Raw genomic sequence first — 25,788 nt, 5'->3', positions numbered from 1 at the left:
TTTAATTCCTGCACATTTTCAAAAATAAGCTTGAATTTTTACAACTATCTATGTTTAGTATGACTATAGAATAGATGGTAACATGGAACCGCTTATAAATAAATACACAAAATTACAAGGTTTGTCCACTAAATCCTTGTCAAAATGTGCATATCACCCTGTATAATTCAGGATATTCAAACAATTTATATATTTTTTAATAGTTTGTAAATAATCAGAAAAAACTAGGATCAAGATATATCCAGTGGCGGATTTGACGCCTCTACTTACTCCTGAAATTCGATCCGTTAGTTTACAATTATTTAAATTATATGTTATGTCAATAAAATTTCTACTTGATAATTCAGTAATCAAGGTTTCCTTTAAGATCCTTGATTAAGTTATTTTAAGCATATTTTACGAAGCGTTTGGAAATTATTCAAATAACTAGAGACGTTCAAGTATTTAATATACTATATATAATATTATATTTCAATTTTTATTAAATTACTTTTATATATGTGAAAATTTCAAAATTTTCCATGCGAACAACGTTTCGACTACTTTAAGTCTTTAAATTAAAATTATTAATAATTTGATTTGTTACATTAACTTGATATAACAAAAATTTTAGATTGTGTTACAGCAATGGTGGAAAAGTCATAGATATATGATTGGTTAGTTTTAATAAAACTTCTGTGATTGGTGAGCTCATTGTGAAAACAATATTGATGAACGTTGCTTTATAAAAATTTCCATTGTGTGTTTCGAACTTTCGTTCTATGGTTTGTTTTATAGTGTAAACGTTACTTTCATACTTCATTTGAGTTCGGCCATCTTTAGTAAAAATTAGCAAAGAAAATTATATTATAATTAAATAAAATTGAATTGGTGCTCAATGTTTAATAGTTGTTGATAACTGAACATTACTTTTTAAACTAGTGTATTATAATGGGTCGTAAGAAGAAGAAGTTGTCAAAACCTTGGTGCTGGTATCCTTTTAAACAGGATTTTCTTAACCCTCCTGTAACTACGCTTGTTTCTTCATACTAAATATATCACGCAATAGTTGTATTTATAGATTTTTTTCCTTAACCAAATTTAGGTATTGCAATCGAGAATTTGAGGATGAGAAAATCCTTATACAACATCAAAAGGCCAAGCATTTCAAATGTCACATATGCCACAAAAAATTATATACAGGACCAGGGCTTTCGATACATTGTATGCAGGTCCATAAGGAAACGATAGATAAGGTTCCTAATTCATTGCCAAATCGTTCTAATGTTGATATTGAAATATATGGGATGGAAGGTAAATCTTATTTTTAGCATTCTAAAAATAATACACGGCAGTCATACCTGCCAGTTATTAACTCCTTGCTCTCTTGAAACTGTATTACAATAATTTTAAAATGTATTTTGTTTATTTACCAGGAATACCTGCAGCAGATTTACGGGAACATGAAAGACAAAAACAAGGAAGTAGGCCACAAAATGATTCTGGCTCTGATGATGATGAACCAGCAGTTAAAAGACCTAAACCAGAGGGGCTTTTAGGTAGTGCTCCAGGAGTTATGCAAGGAGTGCCTAATATGATGCCCGGAATGATGCCACCTCCAGGAATGCCACCAGGTATGCCTATGGGTCCAATGATGCAAATGGGACCTATGGGACACCATTTCATGCCACATCCAGGGTAAGTAGTTAGCAGTAAGTACAGTTTATGATTTTATTTCAATTGAGTTGCACATTTATTTATAAGAAATGTTACACAATTTTCATGTTCTATTTTTTGAATATTTTTTTTAGTCTTGAAAACACCTTTTTATCAATAATAGAATACATTCTAAAATGCTTAGTATTATATGATAATTGGTAAATTACGAGATAATTGAATTTGGATGAAACAAATAAAATTATTTGTGATTTCAGTGAATATAATTTTATTGTTGTTCAAATTTATTTGTATTCATATTTAAATTTGTTCATGTGTAGCTGGGTTTATACAATTTTAAGAAATACATATTTAAAAAGACTATAACCTAAGTTGAATATTAACTCATTAATCTAATAACTTGAATGTAAAAATATTTGAGAATAAAGTATTTCACAAATCAAATTTTGTAAGACAATTTCAAGAAATAATGTTTTAATAGACTTTATGAATAGTAAAAGAAAAAATTTACATACTATGCATGCATCCAAACAAATTTGTCTAAAAGTTTTCATATAATTAATCATTTAGGTAAGAGCACCACTGGCAGACACTTTAGGGATATAGTGAGGATACTTTTTTAAAAGAACAAATTCAAATAAAAAACATGAAGAATATCTTCCATTTTTATTGCGATGCTATTATGTAGATAATTGACATAACTAGAAGCTCCTTAAGATTTTTATTTCTTTCCATATGCACTTATTTATTTAAAAGTGCAAATGCTCCTATATTAGACATGGCTTGACCAAAGCCAGGCATCGCCGAATACCAATGACTATTGGCTAATATTGCTAAACTAATAACAAAATTTGAATAAATAAAATTTTGGAAAATAAAATAGTATAAATCTAATTATTTAAATTAAACATACACAGTATCTTACAAATTCAGATTTTACATAGGTAGTTGAGTAAAAATTATTTTCATAAATTTTTAGTTAAATTTTAGCTAATACACTGGGATAAATTTGGATTGCGACACTTGAAACCATTTACATCCAATCTTGTAATTTTTTGCATCAAGATTGATTTTCTTCAACTCGGCTGCTAGTTTCCTAGCGTACGATATTTTCCATGAAGTTTTTCTCAAAGAGTGGTTCTTGGTACATTAAACTATTTTGTAGCAGTTGCTATAGGTATACCATTTCCGCAGACAGACAAAGCTGAATACATCTGCTCTGACATAACATTCCTTCAACTGATACGAATAAAAAATATGTTCACCCAAGTCGACACACCTGTCTTTATAAAAAAAAACAAAATAACTTTAATTTCAAGCTCTACAGCTTAATCAAAGCCACAGAAAACTAAAAATATCAAATATATACTCTCAACTTAAAATTTAAGAGTCTGTATTTAACAGTACTTACTGTAGTGTAATGAATTCACAGAGATATCACGATTGAGGATCAAACTAGAAAGTTATATATAGGATATAGGTACACTGTCTGTCACTGGTGCTCTTACCTTAGTGCTTTTGTCAATATTTGTCATTGTCATTTGATTTGAGAATAAGGTGAACTGCACATACAATCAGCAAGGTAAGTATATCCCATAAACGAAAATCAGTTATTGTATTCAGAAACCAAAGTAAATTGTTTATTTTTGATCCCCAATAACTTGGTTTTATTGAAATATGTGTCTAAACAGTGTAATTTTGATGGTTGGTGTAGTGGTAGTTATCAGGGCATTCAGTAATTACATAGACTCAAAAATGTATATTGATAACACTAGTGAATTCTGTATGAAAAATTTTATGCACTATAAATAAATTATGGCATCTTATTTTTAGAGTGAATATATAGAAAATATTATTTCAGATTAGAAAAATACAGAATGTTTGCACTACTTTAGAAGCTGTTGAGTCATCTAGATTGTGTTTCTTAAGATTATATAAAAAGTATTTGAAATCGTGCCGTTTAATTATAAATGTTTATGATAATGATTTTGCAGCAATGAGATCAATTGTATTTCTTTGTTTCATTGTCAAATAATAAAAATATTGTAGTTCATATTCAATTATTAATCTGATGGTTGTGCAAAATACCCTAACTAATTGGTTAATCATGTCTATATGGATCATAACAAAGATACTCAGTATATTTAAGAATCATGAAATGAAGATTTCGATATATTATGTGAGATTATCCATTGGTTTGTATGAATTTAATGGTTTATAGTATACTTCCATTGACTCATTGCCTTGAGAATAAATTATTGACTTAAAAAATTGTAAAATGCCAAATATATAAAATTCTTGCACTCACATTTAAAAAGATATGTGGAGCATCACAATATAAACAAATATAATTGATTATATTGATAGAATCTGCTCAGTCAGACTTGATATAGGATATTTTTGGAATACAATTGGTTTATGTCCAATTTATATATTACCATTTCCAAATTTAAGTGATCCCAAATATTTAGGGCTTATTATAATGATTTGTATATTTTGGAAAACTGACCTATTATTCATATCAAATAGTGTAACTTATTTTGACATTTAACTTTGTCATTTAATTAAAATTGAACTGATTATCTGATTATTGAAATTGATTACTTAATTGTAATAAATAACTTTGGGAATATTGCCATTTTATAATAAAAAGTGTGCGTGAATGTAACAGAAGTAAGTTGAAATTGTTTAAATAAAAATAACCTATTGTATAAGTCATATAAAACATCTAACACTACAAACTTAATTACAATCTACCAATGTAAGTCGTTATAAATTATAATAAACTTAACTGTCCCATTGTATTTTTCTCCATTTTACTAGTGTTTGCTATTGCTATCAATTACCATATGCTTGGTTATATATTGTAATTCTTAAAAATGTATACTAAATATGAAAAAATTATTAGGGTTGCTTCAAAGTAGGAACTATTCCTGAGGAGAATATCAAATGGATGAAGTTTTGTGAAATGAATCTATGACTGATATTTATTTACGTCGTGCTCATCAGGTTTATTTCCAAATAATTTTTTTTGTTTGATGTTATTTGAAAGAAAATGTTTAACTATAGGGGCTTTGAAATAGATATAAATTTTACGAAATAAGGGAAAGAATAATACAATCTTGCGGTAGAATTCTCTTATTATAATAACATTTTGTTTAATATAGTTTCATCTTTACTTTCATTTAAACAAAAAACTATGGTATAATATCAATGAGTGAAGTGGAAAAGCAGTGAAACAGTCAAGTTTTTTGTAATATATCGTGGACATTCTTTCGATATTTGCACTTGTAGATTGGATTTGAGTTGCTCAAACATTTTTCTCTTGTATCCTTGGTCCTCAAAATATTTTCAAATACTGCATAACTGCTTAACTTCTATTAAAATAATATATAATCTAAAGTTATGAGCATAAGTTTGTTTACATTCAAGTGACCTTGTCATTTATTTTTAATGTTTCCCTTTATTTTTAGACAAATATTTGCAGTTAAGTAACTTTTGCTTTATCATTTTCTAACAAATTATAGATGTAATATATAATTATGTTATGTTTTTTGATTGTAGCATGCAAATGATGCCTGCTGCACACATGCAACAAATGATGCAGAACCAAGCAGGTCCACCAAAACCCCTATTTCCTAGTGCTATACCTACCTCATCACCTGGTGGTCCTGGAACACCAGTAGTTGGAGCCGATTTTAAGCCAATATCATCAGGTACACACATTAATAATATATTTTATTATTATTTGCAAGGAACATGCTAAATTTATTTATGTTGTTCCGCATGTTATAAGTTAAGTTTCAATTTTACTTATTTATTTAATTACTTGCATTAACCACGGGGGTTATTAGCAGTGATTACAGTGTAGAATTGAAACCTGCTATAGTTGAGGCTTTTCTTTGAAGAATAATGGACAATTAACAATTTAGTGTGGAACAGACCAATTCAGTCTTGAACTGATAATGGCAATGTGTACACATGTTGTGGAACTGGTTCCTACTGGAGTCAATATTGACATAATAATTGTAAGCCTGTTTATTTTTATTTAATTTCATCTGATTATTAAATTTATTTCTTCCATTAATCTTTTTTTGTCCATCGAAAATTGTAAAATTGGGATAAAAGTTATATGTGAAATGATTTCTATAATTTTCCATGGTGCTGACATTGATGTTTCTTGCATTTACGGTTATGGTGAATTCTTGAAGTAAAGGACGTCTTTTTAATGTTTGAAAAACATGTAATTTGTCTATTTCAAATCAAATTATAACAATGTACTGTCAAATTTGTTTTTTTTTAATAAAAATATATGAACATTCCTGCCATCAAAAATTAGGATTTAATTGCAAATGATAATACTTGTGAAATTGTGAAAATAATAATCATGGCTTACTTATTATAGCTGCTACAATAAGTGCGCCACCAACGACAAATACTCCAGGAGGTAGTAGTAGCTCCGATAGTAGTAAGGTGTCGACTATAACGACGTCTAGTGCCACTAGTAAAATAATACATCCTACTGAAGATACATCACTAGAAGAAATTAGAGCCAGAAGTTCAAAATATGCCAAAAACATTCCATCAAAAACAGATGAGGGACCTTCTAGTTCCAGTAATGCTGCTTCAGAGGTGATTAATTTAATAAATTCACTCTATAGCATGTTTATATAAATATCACGTCACTCAATAAGTCGTGTGACTAACTAAGAAAAACATATTTTTTTTTATTCATCAATGTAATCTTCACGAGCAATACAATCATTCCAACGCTTCTCCGATGTCATGTTTGTAGAAGGAATTGTCTTTTGTATCAAAATAGGCAATTACTAAATTTTTTACAGGCGAACACTTTTTTGAGATTAGCGAATAGCCAGTAGTCACCAGAGGCCAGAACTGGACTATATGGTAGATGAAGAAGCAATTCAAAGTGTAATTCCTTCAATTTAGCAATCGACTTTTGGATCGGTGAATTATATGATGCTGTTTTTCCTTGATTTCTGCATTCAAACAATCCAACAACTGTATGTAATATTTGCTATTGATTGTCTCTCCCTTTTCAATATAATTGATTAACAATATTCCTTGCGCATCCTAAAATACTGAAGCCATAACCTTCCCAGCTGACTATTGTGTCTTTGAACGCTTCGGACGTGGCTCACCAGCTGCAGTCCACTCAGATGATGATCGTTTTGATTACGGAGTGGAGTGATGGATCCATGTTTCATCCATTGTCACATATCGACACACAAAATTTGATTTATTAAGTGTAAACATGGCCTCACATCATCAACACATTGTTGTTTTTGATCGTCTATAAGTAAACGCAGCACACACTTTGAAAAAAGCTTTCTCGTGGTCAAATGTTCATGCATGATTATAAACACACTGCCTTATGATATTTTTACGGCCTCATTTCATCGATATCTGTATGACCACATTTTAATTCAGCAAACCAAAAACAAATGGCAGAGTTAGGATAACACTTTTAAAGCAATTGCTGACCTTGTGCGGTATTTTTTTCTCATTTTTTTCATCAAGAAGCAATAATAAATTAACAAGAAGTTATTATGAATCCTTTGTTTTGAAAATAGCTTCAATTAAATGGCTGTCACTTTTTTGACTAATCATAATGTCATTAAATTTTACACATAGCCTTTTGAAAGTTAATACTTCATAAACGTCATATGAATTTGACAATGGTAGCGCCATCTGTGTCTCAGTCACACGACTTATTGAGTGATGTTATATACCTATATTCTATAAAAAATAAAATATTAATATTTAAAAAAAAATCAATCACCATTGGTTTCCAGTTGGCAATAGCAGTATCGGCAGCTCAACAAGCGGCAGCTCAACAAAAACACGTAGAAGCTATGAATCATCATGCAGCAATGATGCAGAGGTTCCCAGTTAGAGTCACAGGTCCACCCATCGGTATGACAATGGGAGGACCTATAATGGCACCTATGAGGCCACAAATGATCCCTGGGCCTCCAACGCTTCTGGGAGGGCCCCTTATGAGACCACCACCTTTATCTATGCCCCCAGGTAGGTAAACGGATAATCTTAAGGCATTACTTTGAAGATATATGAAGATTCATTTATAAATCAAAGACTTGCATCATGTTTTGAGTGTAGGCCATACATATATTTTTTAATCTATGCAGGTAGACTTCATATAATTACTGAAAAATATTTAAATACCCAATATTCATTTTTTAGATTTTGTATATTCCACATTTTCTGATATCTTATATTTTTTTCTATCCATTTTCCAAGTAGTAAAGGAATAAAAAAGTACAAGGACTTTTTATTTTTCTTTTGTTGTGCCGAAGCCTTGGATTTGTCTTAATTTACATGTAAATATGTTAGAATTTTTTTCCTTTTGGTATTTATAGTTTTAATCATGCTCCACTAACAGTAATTTTTTATTATTCAATTAATTTTAACCTGTTTGCTCTACAACCTTTTCATAGTTTCAATCATACTTAATTGTGATAATTATACTAAGATACTACCTGCATGGAATTACGAAGTGAACTACAGTTGAATGCCTGCATTTTTAAAAAAGATTACCGAGAAAATATTAAAAGAAAGTGTATTATGAAATAATTGTGAAATTATTTTTATAATATAATCAACATAGTTCTCTGTTTCCTTTAATTATGAGGTTATTGAACTTGTATATTATTTATGTACTTTTATATTTCTAATTTTGTATCTACATTTAATTTTAATTGGAATTATATATATAATTGGGCTGCCATTGTGACCTAAAATATAACTAGGCGCGAGTAGGATATTAAATCGAACATTTACAGTTGGGATTATAGTAGTTGAAAAATGTTAGTACAGTGGTTAACTTGAATAGGCTGTGTATTATGTAATTGATATTTTTGTTTATTAATGATAAAATTTATTTGAGATGATTTTTATAAGAACATGTCTAAAATCAATTAGATTTCTCAAGAAAAAGAAAAAACAGGGAGTTTTATAACTTTTTTTTAATAAATTGTTATAGAGTTTGCAATTTTGGAATATTTTAATGTCTGGTTCAAGGAATACCTAGTTCATTTAAAACGTGAACTGACAGATAAATCGGGTATTTTAAGTATGCTGTCAATAAAAATAGTTTGAGAGAAAAAGGATCTATTCCCATAGGTCCCATTTATAGTTTATTGGAGAGTAATTTAGTGTGAATTTTTTTATGCTAGAACTCTTTTCTACAAGAGAAGTTGCAATGACGAGTGAAATCTAGTATATAAGGTAGGACAAATTCTGTAACTTTAAGACAGTGGTAATAGTGAGTGTTAGTGTAGTGGTAGTGAACAGAGAGTATCTTAACAGTCCCAGGAATGCCAACTTCAGGTTAATTTTAATAAAGAGATTCGGATAAGCCACATAAATCGATTGCCAAAAGAGTATTAGACACGTTTTTATATAAATCATGTTTGTTAATAAACAAATAATTATCAACTTGAAGTATAACACTAGCCCATATTGTTTATAAAACGAAATTGGTTGAGTTTTAGTGACATCAACTAGTGATTGAGTTAGATTTTGAAAATAAATGTATAATTACAATATAACTTAATAAATTCTCACTACTGAAATTGTATATTTCATATAATACCAAATATTAACGAGATTTTAAACCTGCCATATCAATATGTGAGAACATACATTCTGCCATTATTTTTCACCTATTACATCATTTATTTAATAAGAATAAGTTTTTAGTAGTGTTGGTCAGTAAAATAAATTTACTTTGATTATGTAAGTTTTACTTTGGTAGCACCTTTATCTTCATACTATTATTTTGTCCAAGCTAAGAGTTTTTCTGGGAATTAAACAAATAATTTTGTTATTGAAATAACTTCCGATACATTCTTATCTATCATAAGTTCTATTTTTTCTTGTTCTTTTCGAGTGTCGAGTTCTATCTATTAAATATTAATTTTCTTTATGTATGGTGTTTTTACACTGGTTTTGGTTTTATTTGCCATTATATTTTTTATCGCGACATAGATATTTCATTTGGTGAATAGTTTTGAGTTGAAAGAATCACAAAGGGTTTCATTTTCCCCTTTTTTTGTTGATGCTTTTGTTCCAATTTCTCTATACTATGCTTACAGTAACTTCGTTTAATGCTACAAAAAATGTTCAACTACCAACAAGACTCGATAAATCTTGTATGTAAGTTGTACAGGTTTCAATGATGGCTACCACATTTGATTTTGCTACTAGAGATGCTCATATAGAGTGAGGTTTCCATTATGTAATATCAAATTTCAGCTTTTATTTTGGACCTTTAATGCATAATCGCCAGGAACAGGCTTTGAAGGGGTATAGTTGTTCTTTTGAATCACTACTAACCACCTCTTTATAAAAATTTTGTCTTTTTTTTTCAATTGTACTTTATGTTATTATATTAATAACAAATTTTGACAGCTATACGTTAATCACTGGTTGCACCAACTAGTAGGCATAAAAACGGTAACCATTGTCGTTAAAATTGTGTCCAGTTATAGCTACAAATCGTTTTAGTTAATATCACACATATAAATTTGAATGATATAAACAGTAGTATATCTAGTAGATGGAATTGAGAAAATTGTGAATTTGTAGATCTACAATCGTGTGCAACTTAAATAAACAAATTAAAAATACTACCCTTCCACCCCAAACAAAAACCTATTATTATTAGTTGGGATCCCCAATTTTAATTGGCTTTAATAAAGCTTCTGATTTACATATTATCCAATTTTATAGCTATATAATGAGACTTTTGTATCTATTGCTAGATGAGTATTGCTTCCAATTTCTTATAGTGATACTAAACTCGTATTTCTTAAAATTTTCTAATTCGTATCATTAATTAGAAATGTGTTTTTTATGTTGTCGCCTACATTTTTTTGTAATGTGGTTGGTGAGCTTAGTTGAGAGCTATTTTAGCTGTATGTGAGTAAATTCACTCTGGAAAAATTTGGAACTTTTAAATAAAGAAAGTTTCAACTTTTGACTTCTGTTCATTCTTTATTGTGTAAAATAAGTAGAACTTCCAATGTGTTACAATATTACTGTTTATTCGTTTAAATTTTAAAATTCTATTTTTTAAGAAAAAATTTCTTTATAGTGAAGTTGAGAGGATTTGATTTTTGTCCTTAAAATTAATAACAAAAATATTATATTTGTGATCATATGTTTAGTTTCCTTATTTTTTTGTTTATATTTACAGATGTAGGAATGGTTGTGAACAATATAGACTCAAGAATAATTTCAACTTACCGAATTTTGCATAGTATCTAACACTTATCTAACCAGTATTTAACTAACTCTAACAAAAAGATCAATTTTGTTGTGTATAAAATTTTTAGATACAACAAACGTTTCATAATTTGGTAAATATTTAGAAGTGGGGCTCCACCCCAAACTTACTTCAAAAAATTTTTTGCTGCACTTCCGATCTTTTTAGGGGGTAAAATAAGTTATGTTAAGGTAGGGGAAACATTTTTTTAAAAGGATGATCGGAAAAAATCATTTTTCATTTTTAACTTAGTTTTAGTTTACTGAAATAAAAAGTTATTTCATTTCCTATTATGAATTATCAACAATTACATTATTTAATATGAAAATTACGACTCGCTGTAGCCACTGCATGTAAGCGATCAGTGTGGTTAGCATAATGGCGTCTAAACAGAAATTCCGTTATGTAACCATCCATGTAATAATCACGGTGGCCATATTTTCGCCTATTAGCACGTGCATCACACTCGCTCCCCGTTTTGAGTGTATGCACTGGAATCAGAATTCACGAAATATACACTAGTATACAAGTGCTCGAAACCTATAATATTAAATAAAAGAAATACATACATTTTTCACGATAAGCTTTCAACGTTTGATATAATGAACGGATGAATGTTTAGACAAAATTTTGTGAGAGAAGAATTATAATCTACACTGGGGGCTGTGCCCTCAGATCCCACATGGGGTTAGTCCCTTTGGAGTCCACCCTCCTTTCTTTTTCTATAGTGATAAAACAACGAAAAATTCTCAGCGGAGCTACCAGTTCTAAATTTGACACAATAGAAGAAGTGACATTTAATATGCATAAGGTAATGAGTGTTATCACGGAAAATATGTGTCTCCCTCACCTTTCGAAGCACCAAAAAATATCTCTATATGCGCGAAAAATGTTTTGGAGTAAGTTTGAGATGGAGCCCCACTTTTAAATATTCACCCAAAATTCCCTTCATTTAGTTCAATATATTTGAAAATATAATTGTGGTTTACTATATTATAAAGTATTTTCTTTTCTACATAGTTTCAGAAAGAGTTAGGGAAATCATTTAAATGTTAAAAATAATCTCCACTTTTCAGTAAAGGGTATTTAATCAGTTCAAAAGTGGTATGTACTGGATTTATTTCAAATAACTAATTCATATACTATATAATCACTTTTTCTTGATTGATGAATCAAATTTTTTCACATTATTTCAAAGAATGGTATCAGTAAGGTATTTTAACAATGTAATTTAATTCCTTGCCCTTCTGTTTAAAATAAATATATTATTTTAATTTGCATAGATCCATTTTCAATGATCTGGTACCTTTAATCTTATAGTCTCATTGGGCTGGTAATGTATACATCACTTAATAGATTAATTTTTTTGATATATCTATTACTTTCTCTATAATTTTATCAAGTAACTTCATAAGTAGTGAATGTCTTCTTCTTTTGGATTTTCATGTTGTGTCATTGTGATTTGATCATCATCAAAGGAGAAACTAAATATCAAAAATTCCTAAGTGTACTAACCTAATATATGAACAATTTTTTTTTATTTTGTTTAGCATTAAGTGGTAACACGGATTTTGAAGATTATTTTGGGATTTTTTTTTCAAAAAACTTTATATCAGATGCAAAATTTAATTAGATGACTTTATTATACATGTTTTGAGGTAATTGAATTAATTTTTATAGAGCTTACAAAAACAAAATGGCGTCGATACCGAGCTATAATTATAAGAGGAACTACCACCAACTTTTCGTCGTAGCTACTCATCGGAAACATGAAAATCAAGTTTTTTCTTAATGTTTGAACTAAAAGCAAGAGAAGTACGTTGGGGTTTCAAAAATATCAAATTTTAACAAAATGTTGGAAGTTCAGCAAAATAATTTTTTTTTCGTTTAAAAAATCAATTTTAAATCAATCGGATCAAAATTGGCTAAATAATTGTGGTGGTAGTGTTAAAAAAAGTGATTTCTAGAAAAACACGTTTAAAATTTGGAAACGGGACGACAGGCGCGATGCAACGATCAAACTGACACTACACTAACACAAAACAGTTCATAATTTCACTAGTGCCATCCATATGTAGCCGTGTGTACTATTTACTAGTAGAAATAGTCGCTGAGACGGGTAAACATTTCGGAGCGATACGTCCGATTCTCATAACTCAGAAATTTTTTTTTCCAAAAATCATTTTGAGGACTCCCTACCTTTTTAGCCAAAAAAAATATTGACTTTTTGAAAATTTTACAGTGGTGTTACCCCTTAATGTATTAACTTTTTAATATCATATTTTAATACTACTTCAATTTAGTGAGTTATTTTTTTGTGCTTTATTAATGTTAGTCAAAAATGTAATAAAAATAATCATATTAACAAAGTTTTAATAACATATTATGCTTTCTGTTAGCGTCTGGCTGTTTTTTTCTTTCAAGATTAAAGCCGCTTGACATGATGCAAGACAACGTGTGATGCAATGCAAGATCCAATATTTCTTGATCAAAACATGCGCAGATGTATTGCAAGTTGCAATTCTAGAAAGATATGAGTTTTAAATCTACTGATATTACGTCTCCCGCCAACGATTTCTTAGTTATCTTATGTTTCATTTTCATTAAGAGTTTTAAAAATGTTTCTTCATCCATTCTCGAATCATTTTTGGATATTTTCTTATCTGATTCCAGGGCTTGTCCTACCATCGCCCAGGTGCTACTTCTGTCCATGAGATTGAAAAACAAAGGCAGCAGCAGATATAATTATTGCGAATGATGCATTTTTTCTTATTCACTTTGTTATTTATGATGATTAGTGGCAATCATGACGCGATGGCAAAGGACTTATAAAATGTTAACTAACGTGGAATATTCGTCAATTGAATTGGTTTCTTGCAAGAAATTGTTTGCAATTTCTTGCACATTGTCTTGCATCATGCCAAGCGGCCTTTAGTACTTCTTACCAGCTTTAAATTTTTAAGCCTTGGTATTTAAATATGAAATAGTCGAGAAAACTGAACTACTGGTTTTAGCAAGTTCTGTCAAACTATTTACTGTCAAAAAATGAGGCAATAGATGTTGTTATAAAATATTTTTTATGTTAGTTGAAAGGAGGGAAATCAAATAGTTATACTAAAAATTATAAGGTAATAGGAAATTGGTTAATCTTCTTTCAGTTGAAAACAGCTGATTTTTCTTAGCTTTCGTGTTCAAGGCGTTCCTTGCATTAACTATTATTCTATATAAACTATTGGATAACCTCTTTCTCTTTCTTTCTTTCTGGTGTGTTCACTCTACATGTCTTATTCACTTACATGTTGACTTTTAAGCTAACTTATTTTGAGTTCTCTCACAATTCTTTCAATTTCAAGTTGTAGCTGATACGGTATTCACAATGCTGTAATTTTTCTTAATATATTACGGAACCAAATTTGCCACTGTTATATAAATGTCTTATCAATTTACTTATGTAAATGTACATGTATAACTACAAATAATTAAAATAGATACACATACCTTCTATTTATTTATTTTTATCTAGTACAAATTCTGAAATATCGAAACATACAACTAGTCCATGAAATGGAGTTAAAAAAAGGTAAACATTCGCTATTTTGTCGTCCTGCATCGATTTGTACAAAAATTTGTTGTTAGGCTCATTCTACCGTCTAGTTAATTTTCTGTTCCATGTCGTATTACGCTTTTTGTGTTTTTTGAAATTTTAAAATAACATTTTCAACCTTAACATGAGTAAAATTTGGCTTGGATTAGTTATTTTTCATTTCATAATATTTCAATCTTCAAAAACTACCCTTAATAACATCAATTTTTGTAATATAATTTACTTGATCTAAATAGAAAGAAAAAGTAGAATTCCATAGAAAAAACATATTAACAAATATAGTCACGCATTACGTACAATAAAATTTACAAATCTGGCTCATTAATTTTATCTTCATCGAAGTCGTCTTCGTCCTCAACAATTACTGGTGGATTATTATTGCAGTTTTCACCCGAGCACCAAGAACAAGTGGAATTGCAATATAATCCAAGTTTTCTGCACTCGTATAAAGTGTCGGACCCTTTTATGCATTGGCAAAAAATCATTTTTAAAAGTTAATCGGGTGCATGCAGGCGGTTTGTTCATCCGTACGGGGTATAATAAACCTTCATTAAAATTCCAGCCCCAATCTGTTGTTCGGATCTTTTAATTTCCAAGCTACTGTTGAATTTGATAATAGCATCTTCTTGTGTGCTCGTCTTAGGTATCAACAGTGGGCAGAAGAGGAGACAGCTTCGCTACACTGTTTTTTGATGTGGCTTTGATGGAATGCTCATACCGCATCTGTTCTGGAAAGCTTTCAAATCTTTTACTTTATTGAACTTATCGAGGTGCACACAGTCACACGAGCAGATGTTTCTTCTCTGCTTTTCGATTTGAGAAGAAAAAGTGGTATAAATAACGTTTTATTGCCGAATACACCGGTTATGTAAATATTGATTGGTTTTATAAACATATCTTCTTGATTTTAAGTGATAGAAAGTTTTTTTAGACATGATTTTGTAGGACTTTTAAGAGCTACAAGACTATGAGAATTAAATTTAAAGATAATTAGGTGTTTGCTCGCAAATACGAGGTATTTACGGCTGAATATGCACTGTGTACAAAATCTACATACAGAAAAATTTTAGTTATAAAAAAGCTACAATTAAGTGTTTTATAATTTCTTTTCGTATCACCAGTATTTTCGCAGATATTTTGAAATAAAGAGTGGAAAAATGCAAAATTGCAAAAAAATCGTTTGCTTTTTGAACTCCAATTTTTCTTAAATTACGCATTTCAAATTGGTCAAACTTCTTGAGAGTATCTATAATACATATATAAAGAAACTTACAAAAGGGTGAAGATCTATTTTTATTGGGGAGGTAGTTAAGGAGTTATTTTTACTGATTTTTTCGTTGAAAATAGTTGGAACCGATCTTATTTTGATGAATTTTCATGCTAGAGATTTTTTTATTTTAAAGCTCCAATTATATACTCTAAAAAAGATTCTATAAATTTTCCTCAAAAATGCAAAATTTTCCCGTTATTTGGGAGTTATGGAGTGGTTGTTATTGTTTTTTTGTAGAAAAAAGTTGGAAACTACCATATTTTGATTAATTTTCAGTCTAGAGACTTTTATTTATTTTAAGTTCCAATTATATAGGTACTTTGTAAAAGATTCTATGAATTTTCCTGGAAACATGCAATGTTTTCCCGTTATTTTGGAGTTAGGGAGTGGTTTTTACTGATTTTTTTGTAAAAAATAGTTGGAACCGACCTTGTTTTTATCAATTGTCATGCTAGAGATTTTTTTTATTTTGAAGATCCAATTATATACTTTAAAAAAGATTGTATTATGAAAAATGCAAGGTTTCCCGTTATTTGGCTTTGAATCTTTCAAATTATGCAATTAACGAAAAAAACTAACTATTAACATGCCGTATCTCGGATCGTGTTGGCCATAAAAAAATTATTTATTGTATATTTTGTTTTTTTAAAAGCTACAGCTGTTCACACTTTTTCATGAAAAGTAAATTTTTTGGAGTTATTTGCAAAAAAACTGTAAAAATTTCGATTTTTTTCGTCGAAAATTTGTTACTTTCAACCACAAATAACTCAAAAAATATTTTTAAAAAAAGTAAAGAAAATTTTTCTCTAATAATTAGTTTTTCCACCTACAAGAAGGGGTAGCAACCACCCCCAACATTTTAGCGTTCGTTGACGTGATATAGTAAATGATCCTTGGGCTATTTCCTATCCTCTGTGATAATTTCAAGTAAATCCAGGCAGGACGAAAAATTGCGAACCAAAATACTTCATTTCCTGGACTAAACACAACGATACCTATAAAAAAAGTCACTTATGTGATGGAATTAATATACATGCACGGCCTTATTGGTTATTATAAATATATTTTTAAAACTATTTCAGTCAAACACTAGTATTTCATTTTTTTTTCCATTCTCAAGATCCAAGTAAATGAAACTAAAAATAAATTTTGATTAACATAAACTTTTTGTTAATCCACGTGTACTAATAATTTTAAAAGTATCAAAAATATGTGCATCTTATATTATTCAATCACAATTAATTACAGAATATACGCGGTATGCCTAATAAGAGATCGGTATATATCGAATATAAATGACGGTTACTTTTTCAACTTTTTGATGACAGTGATAAGATATTAGTAGTGGAACGCTTTGTTTAAATATTTACGTAGAAAATAGTAATATTATTTATATTGAAGTGAAATTAACATTGATTACTACTGACACCAGTGCGTATAAATTGAGGACAAAATGAAATTTGGGGGCGATCCGCATCTGCCCAGGTACTACTCACGCACTTCTGTGTTGGCATGCCTGCATTCAGATATTTGTCACTCGCTTAGTTTTTTTGGCAGTGATTGGTTTGTTTACTGTCATTTGGTTGAACTTATTGCATATTTGTTATTTGCTAAAATCGATATTGATTTCTGTACATAGTTCACAAAGTGTAATGATTGCGTGTTTATATTTCATTCAATAATTGTGTTGATCATTACCCAAAAGATTTTTCAAGTAATACTGATTCAAAAGAAAGTTAAATTACTATAATAAATAGTTCTCAGTAAATTCCTTCCTTCCCCAATTTTTTAAAAAATAGTGGTTACCACAAGAAATTTCGATTTTCAAAATAAAAATTTATTACAACGACAAATTATACAATTCTTTTAGAGGTGATAAACCACATGAAACTATTATATTTTTCAGTAATAGAATTTAATTTTTATTTCAGTTGAAAATTTTAATATTTGTTTATTTAATTGATTTTTGTAATCATAACATGTTGTGAACTTTATATTTCAACAGTAGACAATTTCGGTTTTTACAAATAACGCATTCATCATTCTGAGTAATCTATTATACATTTTTACCGTATATTTATATTTTTAAATCACTAATCACAAAAACCTATAATTTTATGTAGATTTTGGATATTGTCATTTTTAGTGTTTTGGAGGAAGTATTTGGTTTCTAATATTTATTTTCGTTCTCTTTTAGCTGAGTAATTTGTATTGTACATTGTCTTATTTATCACAAAACTGGAAGGTATGCAGTAACAGTATTTTGTGTTCAATGTATAAATCAAATTGTTGATTGGTTTCTGGATGTCAATACAAAATACCAATATAACTGAATTGATTGATCTAATCAACTTCGTGCTGAAATAATTGATAATAGGAGCGGTTGCCACACAAGAAAAACATAAATCACCAAACACTATTTTATGCCTTTACTATATATTACTGTTTCAATTTTCAAAAATGTCCTTATCAACCGTAACTTAATCTTGTTAATTGTTCACTAAACTAAGGTGCTTCGAGACTCAGTAAGAGCTGCATCCAATTTAACTGAAAAATTTATTTATATATATATATATATATATTTAATTTTGAACACATTTTCGTTATGCCTCTGTATATTTAATCAATAGGTAGAATCTAATCGAGCTATAATATAATAATATATCATGTGTAAATTACAAATTCTACCATTTTTGTTATTAATATCTTAAGGACATTTTCTTATGTAGCTATGTAATATTTGGTAAAAGTCTATCATTCATTTTCAATTCTATAATTTCTTCGCGCTCACAAAATTTATTTATTTATCAATTTAAACTCAATTTCCATACTGTATAAAATCACACACATATCCTCTATTATCGTATATTGTTATTCAGTTTAAAAAAGTAGATGAAACATCACTAACTAAGAAAAACACATTTTTTTGTCAAAAATCGATTTTATTCATTAATGCATCAAGAGCAATACAATCATTCCAACACTTACAAAATAATCAATAACATCATTTCAAAGATGCGTCATTTCTTACTAATTGTAATGACTCAAAACTATCACACATAAAAACACAATTTTCCATATTACTTTCCCACTCATGTGAAGTATATATTAATTGGTGAAACTACTTCAAACATTTCAATTATTATTCTAAAACTCCTATAATATCATTTGCTTTATAAGGTACTTTTATACTGAACACACTGTTTACACACCACTACTCCAAGACTCACAAGTACACTGTCTGACGCGTGTTTCGATAACCAAGTTATCGTCTTCAGAGACTTACCCGTTTTAAACTGGATTTTCCCGCCAATAAACATTCTCCCGCGAAAATTAATTCCGAAATTGACGGGAATCTCACATTTGTTCCTTGACTACTAAACTATAGAGTGGGTTGTAAGGAATTGGTCATTGCCCTTATTTAAATTGAGATTGCTCAATAGGTAAGAAAAGCTTAAATAGGGACAAAGGACCAATTCCTTAAACCCCACTCTATAGTTTAGTAGATATGGAATAAATATGTAGGCTCCCACCAAGGAAGTTACCCTTTGGAATTAATTTTCGCAGGAATAGTTTATTGGTGGGACAATTCAGTATAAAACAGGTAAGTCAAGTCAAGTGTACCTTCAGTCTCTGAAGACGATAACTTGGTTAAAGAAACGCGCTTCGGATAGTGTAATCGTGAGTGTTAGTATAAACAGTGTGTTCAGTATGCATATCACCAACGGTTCCAAAAATTCCAACTTGGTTTAAATGAACTTTTCTAATTTGTTCTTATAAATATTTTGCAACTATGGATAATTCCATAAGATACTATTCTTTTTTACTTTTGCAATTATCAAATAAATAAAAAAGAAATGTACAATACAAATTAATAAACCTTAAACTTTAGAGAGCAATAAAACGTTTCTGTTAGTTATCAGATTAATTAAAAAACACTTTCCTAATGTGTGGTATTGTAGTTTTCTTAGCTGTGTGTCCGATGCTAGGCTTAATAAATATTAGATGTTTTTTTTTTAATTTTTCCTCAAGGTGAGTATAGATTTTAGTTTTGTGCCCTCTAAATTTTTGTTTCAAATTATATTTCTAGAAAATGCAAATCAAGCATCTTTCAATCGATTTTAAATTTAGATGAAAATTTTATTGGAATTGAAATTTATCATTAATTCAAATTCTGATTTGAATACAGCTTTTGATATATGCAGCATCCGCTAATTTACAAAGCAAGATCCGTTTTTCCAACTTGCGTGGTAATATTTTCATTGTATACAAAAAATTTCTTCAAAACATAAAAACTTTGCTTGATATCTTCATTGTTGCTATAGATTTATATTTAAAATTTGAATATTCAAAATACTCTCTTGGAGAAAATTAACGCGCCACTTTAATTAATCTGAATATTTACAATATAAATACAAAATAAAACTAAGTTACATTGAAATAATAATGAACACCTACAAATTCGTCGAATATGACCTTGACACAACCTCAATTTGCCTCATTTTTTCCATAAAAGTTTGTTTTTGTTGGAAATGCAAGATATCATACCTCCAAAGTGAAAAAACTAAAAATTGGTAAAAGAAAATAAATGGATATGGGTAAATCTTAATACCGCGTAGGCCTCTACTCCTCTACTTTTTGTCACTGCATTCGTGCGTTACAGCACTCTTGATATCAAATGTTTAACAAAAGCTTGCGGTATATTCTCCCATTCTTCAGTAGCTACCTCTACGAGTTGGTTGTGATTAGAAACAGAGGGACTATGACTTCTAATCCTCTTTTTAAGATAGTCCCATAGATCTTCTATAGAATTCATATCCGGACTGTTAGGTGGCCACTCTAATAATAGGATATTGACATCATGTGAATAGCCAATAACCTGTCTAGCTACGTGGGTATGAGCGTTGTCCTGCATGAATAAAAAATTAGACCCAGCAAAAGGCATTACATGGTCGACAATATTTTTGTCTAAGTAATATTGGACATTTATAGACCTCGTACGTATCGAAGCAATTTCCTCCCCAAAACACTTTAGAGCCATCATAAAAAGGCACTTTAGAAGAAATATTATAGCTGGCAAACCTTTCTTCTTGCCTTCGACAGACACGCTTACGTTAATCTGGAGCTTTAAGGCTAACTCTAGTTTCATCGAAGAACAAAACCCGCTCCAATTCTGATGTAGTTTTGCAAAATTTAATCTCTGAACTGTGTTCTCTAGTAAGCAATGGTTTATGGCTGATCTTCTGTTGCTTAACTCTGCTTCATGTAAACGTCTTTTAACCTCTGATAATTCATTTTTTTTAGCAGATTGTTGGTGACTCTCCTGTTTCCGAGAGCACGTACTTCCAAAAAAAATCATCAGTTTGCCTAGTGCAACGTCTTCGCCCTTCTCCTAGTCTTCGATGGTACGAACCTGTTTCATTACGTCGCCTCTCTATGCGACAGACGCTAGAATGATGTCTTCCTAACACACCAGCATTAAATATCCTTCATTCAGGAGAGTTGATGTTCGCACTGCCTCCTTCATTGACAAATTTCTTTTGCGGTTCATTTTTTCACTTGATATACTTCCAAATGAACTTCCAAATATGCATGCAATAAAAATAATTACAATCAATAGCTTGCTTCTAACAGAAACTTTTGCTTTAATCAGCAATTTTTAAGAAAATTTTAACATAGTTTTAATCTAAAACGAAGTTTAATGTCAAAACAAGATTACGTGATACTATAGTTAACTAAAATAGCAACTTTCACTGTCCAGGCCAGTCAGTTATCAATAAATAAAGAAAATCGAGTGCTGCGTTAATTTTGTTCAGAAGTTTAGTTTTGCGTCTTTTGTTTGCCTATATGCAATAGAATATTGAACATATGCGTAAGGACAAGTTGCAATTGATAAAAACTTCCAAAATGTTTTAGCTCAAGCAGAATATTCATGCGAAATAATTCCAATTTCAATAATATTTTTCATCGGTATTAATCAAAGTCTCAGTTTCTGTTTCTTCGAAATTTCCAAACAAAACTAATTAAAAAATGACAATATACCAAACTCAGTGTTACTTCCAAGCAGAAAAACTTAGTGTTTGAATATTATTTTTGTCATTAGGTATGATTGGAATGCCACCAGGTATGATGTATGGTACACCTATGTTTCCGGCAGGACCTGTGCTGATGCAACCACGTTTCAGATGATCTCCGATGTACCTCGTTTATCATCCGCAAGTTTAAGAATAAGTCAAAAATTATTAACGTTAGGATTCAATTGTTTTTCCTTGTTGGCCACAACTTTTTATTCATTTATTTTTTTTCACTTATAACCCACCGATTTTCTTGCGATTAAGGTACAGACAAAAGAAATCGATTAGATTACTTTAATTCACTTTTGAACCGTTGTAGTAGGTGATAAAAGGAATTGAGGATAACATATAGCGGATAAACGAGATTAAATTTTTTGATAGAGCTTATAACATAAGGACTATTTTTTTATCCTAGTTGCTATCAAATAAATTGTACATGACATGGTGGTATAATTTTATATTTCATTAGGCAGTTCAAAATACCAAATATCTGACGAGGAATAATGAAAGGAAAATGTTGTTTTTGGTCTGAACGATTTCTTTTATCTACATTTTCCAAGAAAATACATCGAACTACATTGTTCTCATTAATTTGCATGGCTAGGGACAGCGTTGTCTATTTTCCATGGTCACTCATAATTCCTAATTATTTTATTTTGACAGGTTTTGAAAAAAGTACAAACAAAAGTACAATCCGATACAAAATACCTGCCGAAAGGGTATGTAACATTTTATTTTATTTTTTGATTTCATGGAATTTTCCTTCTGGAAAGGTTTGTGCAATCTTGATTATTAACATGTTTCTCTTCAAAGACGAAGTTGAATTAACGGATATTTTGAAAAACGAATTTTAATTCCAAGCAGTTTTCCATAAGAAATTTTCGTATATATGGGATCGCATCCTCGATTAAACAATCCAGTTGGGTCGTGTAGTGATCGTTATTCACCCTTTTTACTCAGTAAATAAATGAGAGACACCTTTCTAACTACCTATTGCATTTTAAACAAGTTTCACTCACTATAGTCCCAGAAACTACTCGTTCTACACATTCTTATGAGGAATTAAGAATATTGACTTTATCTTCTTTTTTCATTAAATCAATTTTGTCTTTCTCTGCTTAAATCAGTCAATAATTATTGATTTTCTTGACAGAGGGACAACCAAGTTTCTGTTTCAATGGTTTCCATTCTATATAGAACAATTGATTATCCTTTTGTATACTCCTACATATAACAATACCTTCTCCGGATTTTAGAATGCCATATTTAATGGTAATAAAACACATGTTCAACCTTAGTTTCTTTAATCAATTTTTTACATTAAAAAAGGGCCTCTAAGTCGACAGAGAAACAATTTTGTGTTTATCAAATTCTTAACTCCGTTTCAAAGCAATGTTTAAAACTCCTACTGCCTTTGAATTATCCACTTTTGTGGAGGTGAGAACTTCAACGCTCTTGCTCACCGACCTCACACATTGCCGTTCGTACAATCTCCACATCAGTTTACACTACATATCTTTGTAAATCGCTTTCACCACTACCAGAAACCCATTCTTGATTCTTCATCTTCTGGTTCGTCATTGCCCTGCCGGATTACACCAATCGCCGAAAAAGCGGGAGTCCGGATTGTCGAGGCCCTACTGTACTTGTGTTGTCTCTTTCCTCGTTTTTTGGTAACTATTTTGATTTCCCATATTCTTTGTAGCTTCTTTTCAACTTCTAATGTATATTTTCTTTATTCTGTCCATCCTTTGGTTGCTCTCAAATATTTCAATTTCTATATCCATATATTTCCATAAGTGTGTATTGATCTGAAAACTAGTGTGAATTCATCAGTGGCGGATTTACCGTTTTGCCGCCTGTAGGCTATTCATCTTTTGCCGCCTCCAATCACCTCTGAAATTGAATACCTTATATCTAAATTATAACATATTAACATATTTTACAAATTACTTTTCTTTCTATAAAAAATTTAGAATTCATATTCTCCTTGGGAACAATATTTTTTTTAAAATTTGGTAAATAAATTTGCCGCCCATTGAAATTTGTCGCCATAGCTACAGCTTACTCAGCCTGTTGGTAAATCCACCACTGCCCAGCATTTTGTTCTGTAGCAGTAGGTATTTGTCGTTGCGTAAGATGTGTCCTATGTAAGATGTTTTTCTTATCTTAATAATTGTCAACAGCTTTCTTTTAAGAGTCCAGGGTATCTTCAGGATGCGTCTATAGAGCCACATTTCAAATGCCTCAAATTTTTTTGATCATTTGAGCTTTCAAGATCCAAGTTTCCACTCCGTGCAGCAGTACTGACCACACATAACATTCCATGAATCCTATTCTGATTTGGAGGTTTAGATTTCTGTTTGCAAACATTGAAAAGTACTTGACCAATGCCTTTCGAGCCATTTCAATTCTGATCTCTATTTCTTCGTCTGGATCCATTTGAGCTTTTATGACTGAACCAAGATACTTGTATTTTTGTATCAATTCTATTTGTTTTCCATTCAATGTGAGAATAGTGCTGATAATGATATTTTGGTTTTCACTTATAACCATGAATTTAGTGTTTTTAATAATTATAGTAAGTCCTACATTTGCACATTCTCAGTTGATTCTTTCTAATAGGATTTGAAGATCTTGGCTCTCAGCTATTATAGCAGTATCATCGGCGAATCTTAAGTTGTTGATTAATGTTCCTCCGATGTTTACCCACTCATGTCTCTCTTCCAGCACTTTCTGAAAGACAAACTGAAAATATAGATCAAATAGTGGAGAAAGAACGCAGCCTTGGCAAACTCCCTTTTGAATTTCTATTTCATCTGTCTCCATGTCCTCATCACGTACCACTGTCGTTTGATTGTACTAGATATTTTTGATTAATCGTATATTGTTGGATCGAAGTTAATAGTTGTTAAATTATCCATAAGTTTATCGAGTTGAACTTTATCAAAGGCCTTCTGGAAATCAATGAAACAGACATATACATTTTTTGTTGTATTCTCTGTAGTAGTACTGTGATAGTGAATAATGGTAATATAAAGCATGATTCGCTAACAAGCCCATTGCAATAATCATTTTAAAGAATTCGCTTTGAAATTTAGGTTGTTGCGCCCCTGCTGGTTGTATGCTTCTTATTACCACGTCTAGTTTTTGTGTGTATGATTTACTATCTAATTATGTGATTTGTGAATATGTTGAAAAGGGTAGAGCTTAACGAATCTTTAGTTCCAAATTCTTCTGTTGTTCTGTAATTTTTAAATTTTTCCATACATATATTTTTTATAGTTTAGATAAATTACTTATCAACTTCTCTTCCAAATATTCCAATTTTTTTTTGTTAGCTATGCCAAGCCAAGCTTCCGTTTCAGTGGTGTTTTATGTCATAAAAAAAAAACAGAATCTTAGTAACAGGTAACATTCATTTTTCCTATTTCGTTTCGTAGAAAATAGAATTCATTCTGATTTCTTAAATATTTGTTATTGCAAAGCCATATCGAAAAATGTAAATATTTTATTAATTTTAGCCAAAAATTAATGGTTAAAATTCGTTTTTCTAGGCTGGCAGGTTCGTACAACTCCTTTTTTTATATATTTTGATTAAATAATCATATTTTATTAAAAGGTAAGCAACCTACCCTAATATACCTTTTTGTAAATTAATATTTTTGAAGGGTCATTCGCTCATTTATACATAAAAATAAATATACCAGGCAACAATGAAATATTTATTAAGGCTTCTGTAAATAATTTAAGTAAAATTAATGCGCGCGTTTGACCTTGTCAAAATGAGTGATTTGTATTCAGCTAAACTATATCTAATAAATGTTGTTTGTAATGATGTAATCAATTTAGATTGAGTAAATATTTATCTCTA

General features: G+C 30.1%; 1 protein-coding gene across 1 annotated transcript; it reads left to right on the top strand.

The window, feature by feature from the left end:
- The first annotated feature begins 765 nt into the window (after window positions 1-765).
- LOC130453166 (BUB3-interacting and GLEBS motif-containing protein ZNF207) lies at window positions 766-25,788 on the top strand. Its single transcript, XM_056792776.1, has 7 exons — window positions 766-971; window positions 1,085-1,293; window positions 1,416-1,677; window positions 5,221-5,372; window positions 6,062-6,288; window positions 7,473-7,707; window positions 21,944-25,788. Exons 1-7 carry the CDS (start codon window positions 931-933, stop codon window positions 22,027-22,029), a joined length of 1,212 nt encoding a protein of 403 aa, XP_056648754.1. The 5' UTR covers window positions 766-930; the 3' UTR covers window positions 22,030-25,788.

The sequence above is a fragment of the Diorhabda sublineata genome, chromosome 1 (genome assembly GCF_026230105.1).
Source record: "Diorhabda sublineata isolate icDioSubl1.1 chromosome 1, icDioSubl1.1, whole genome shotgun sequence".
NCBI classification, from domain to species: Eukaryota; Metazoa; Arthropoda; class Insecta; order Coleoptera; family Chrysomelidae; genus Diorhabda; species Diorhabda sublineata.
Note: the sequence above shows the minus strand (reverse complement) of the source record. Positions and strands in the feature narration are given on the sequence as shown.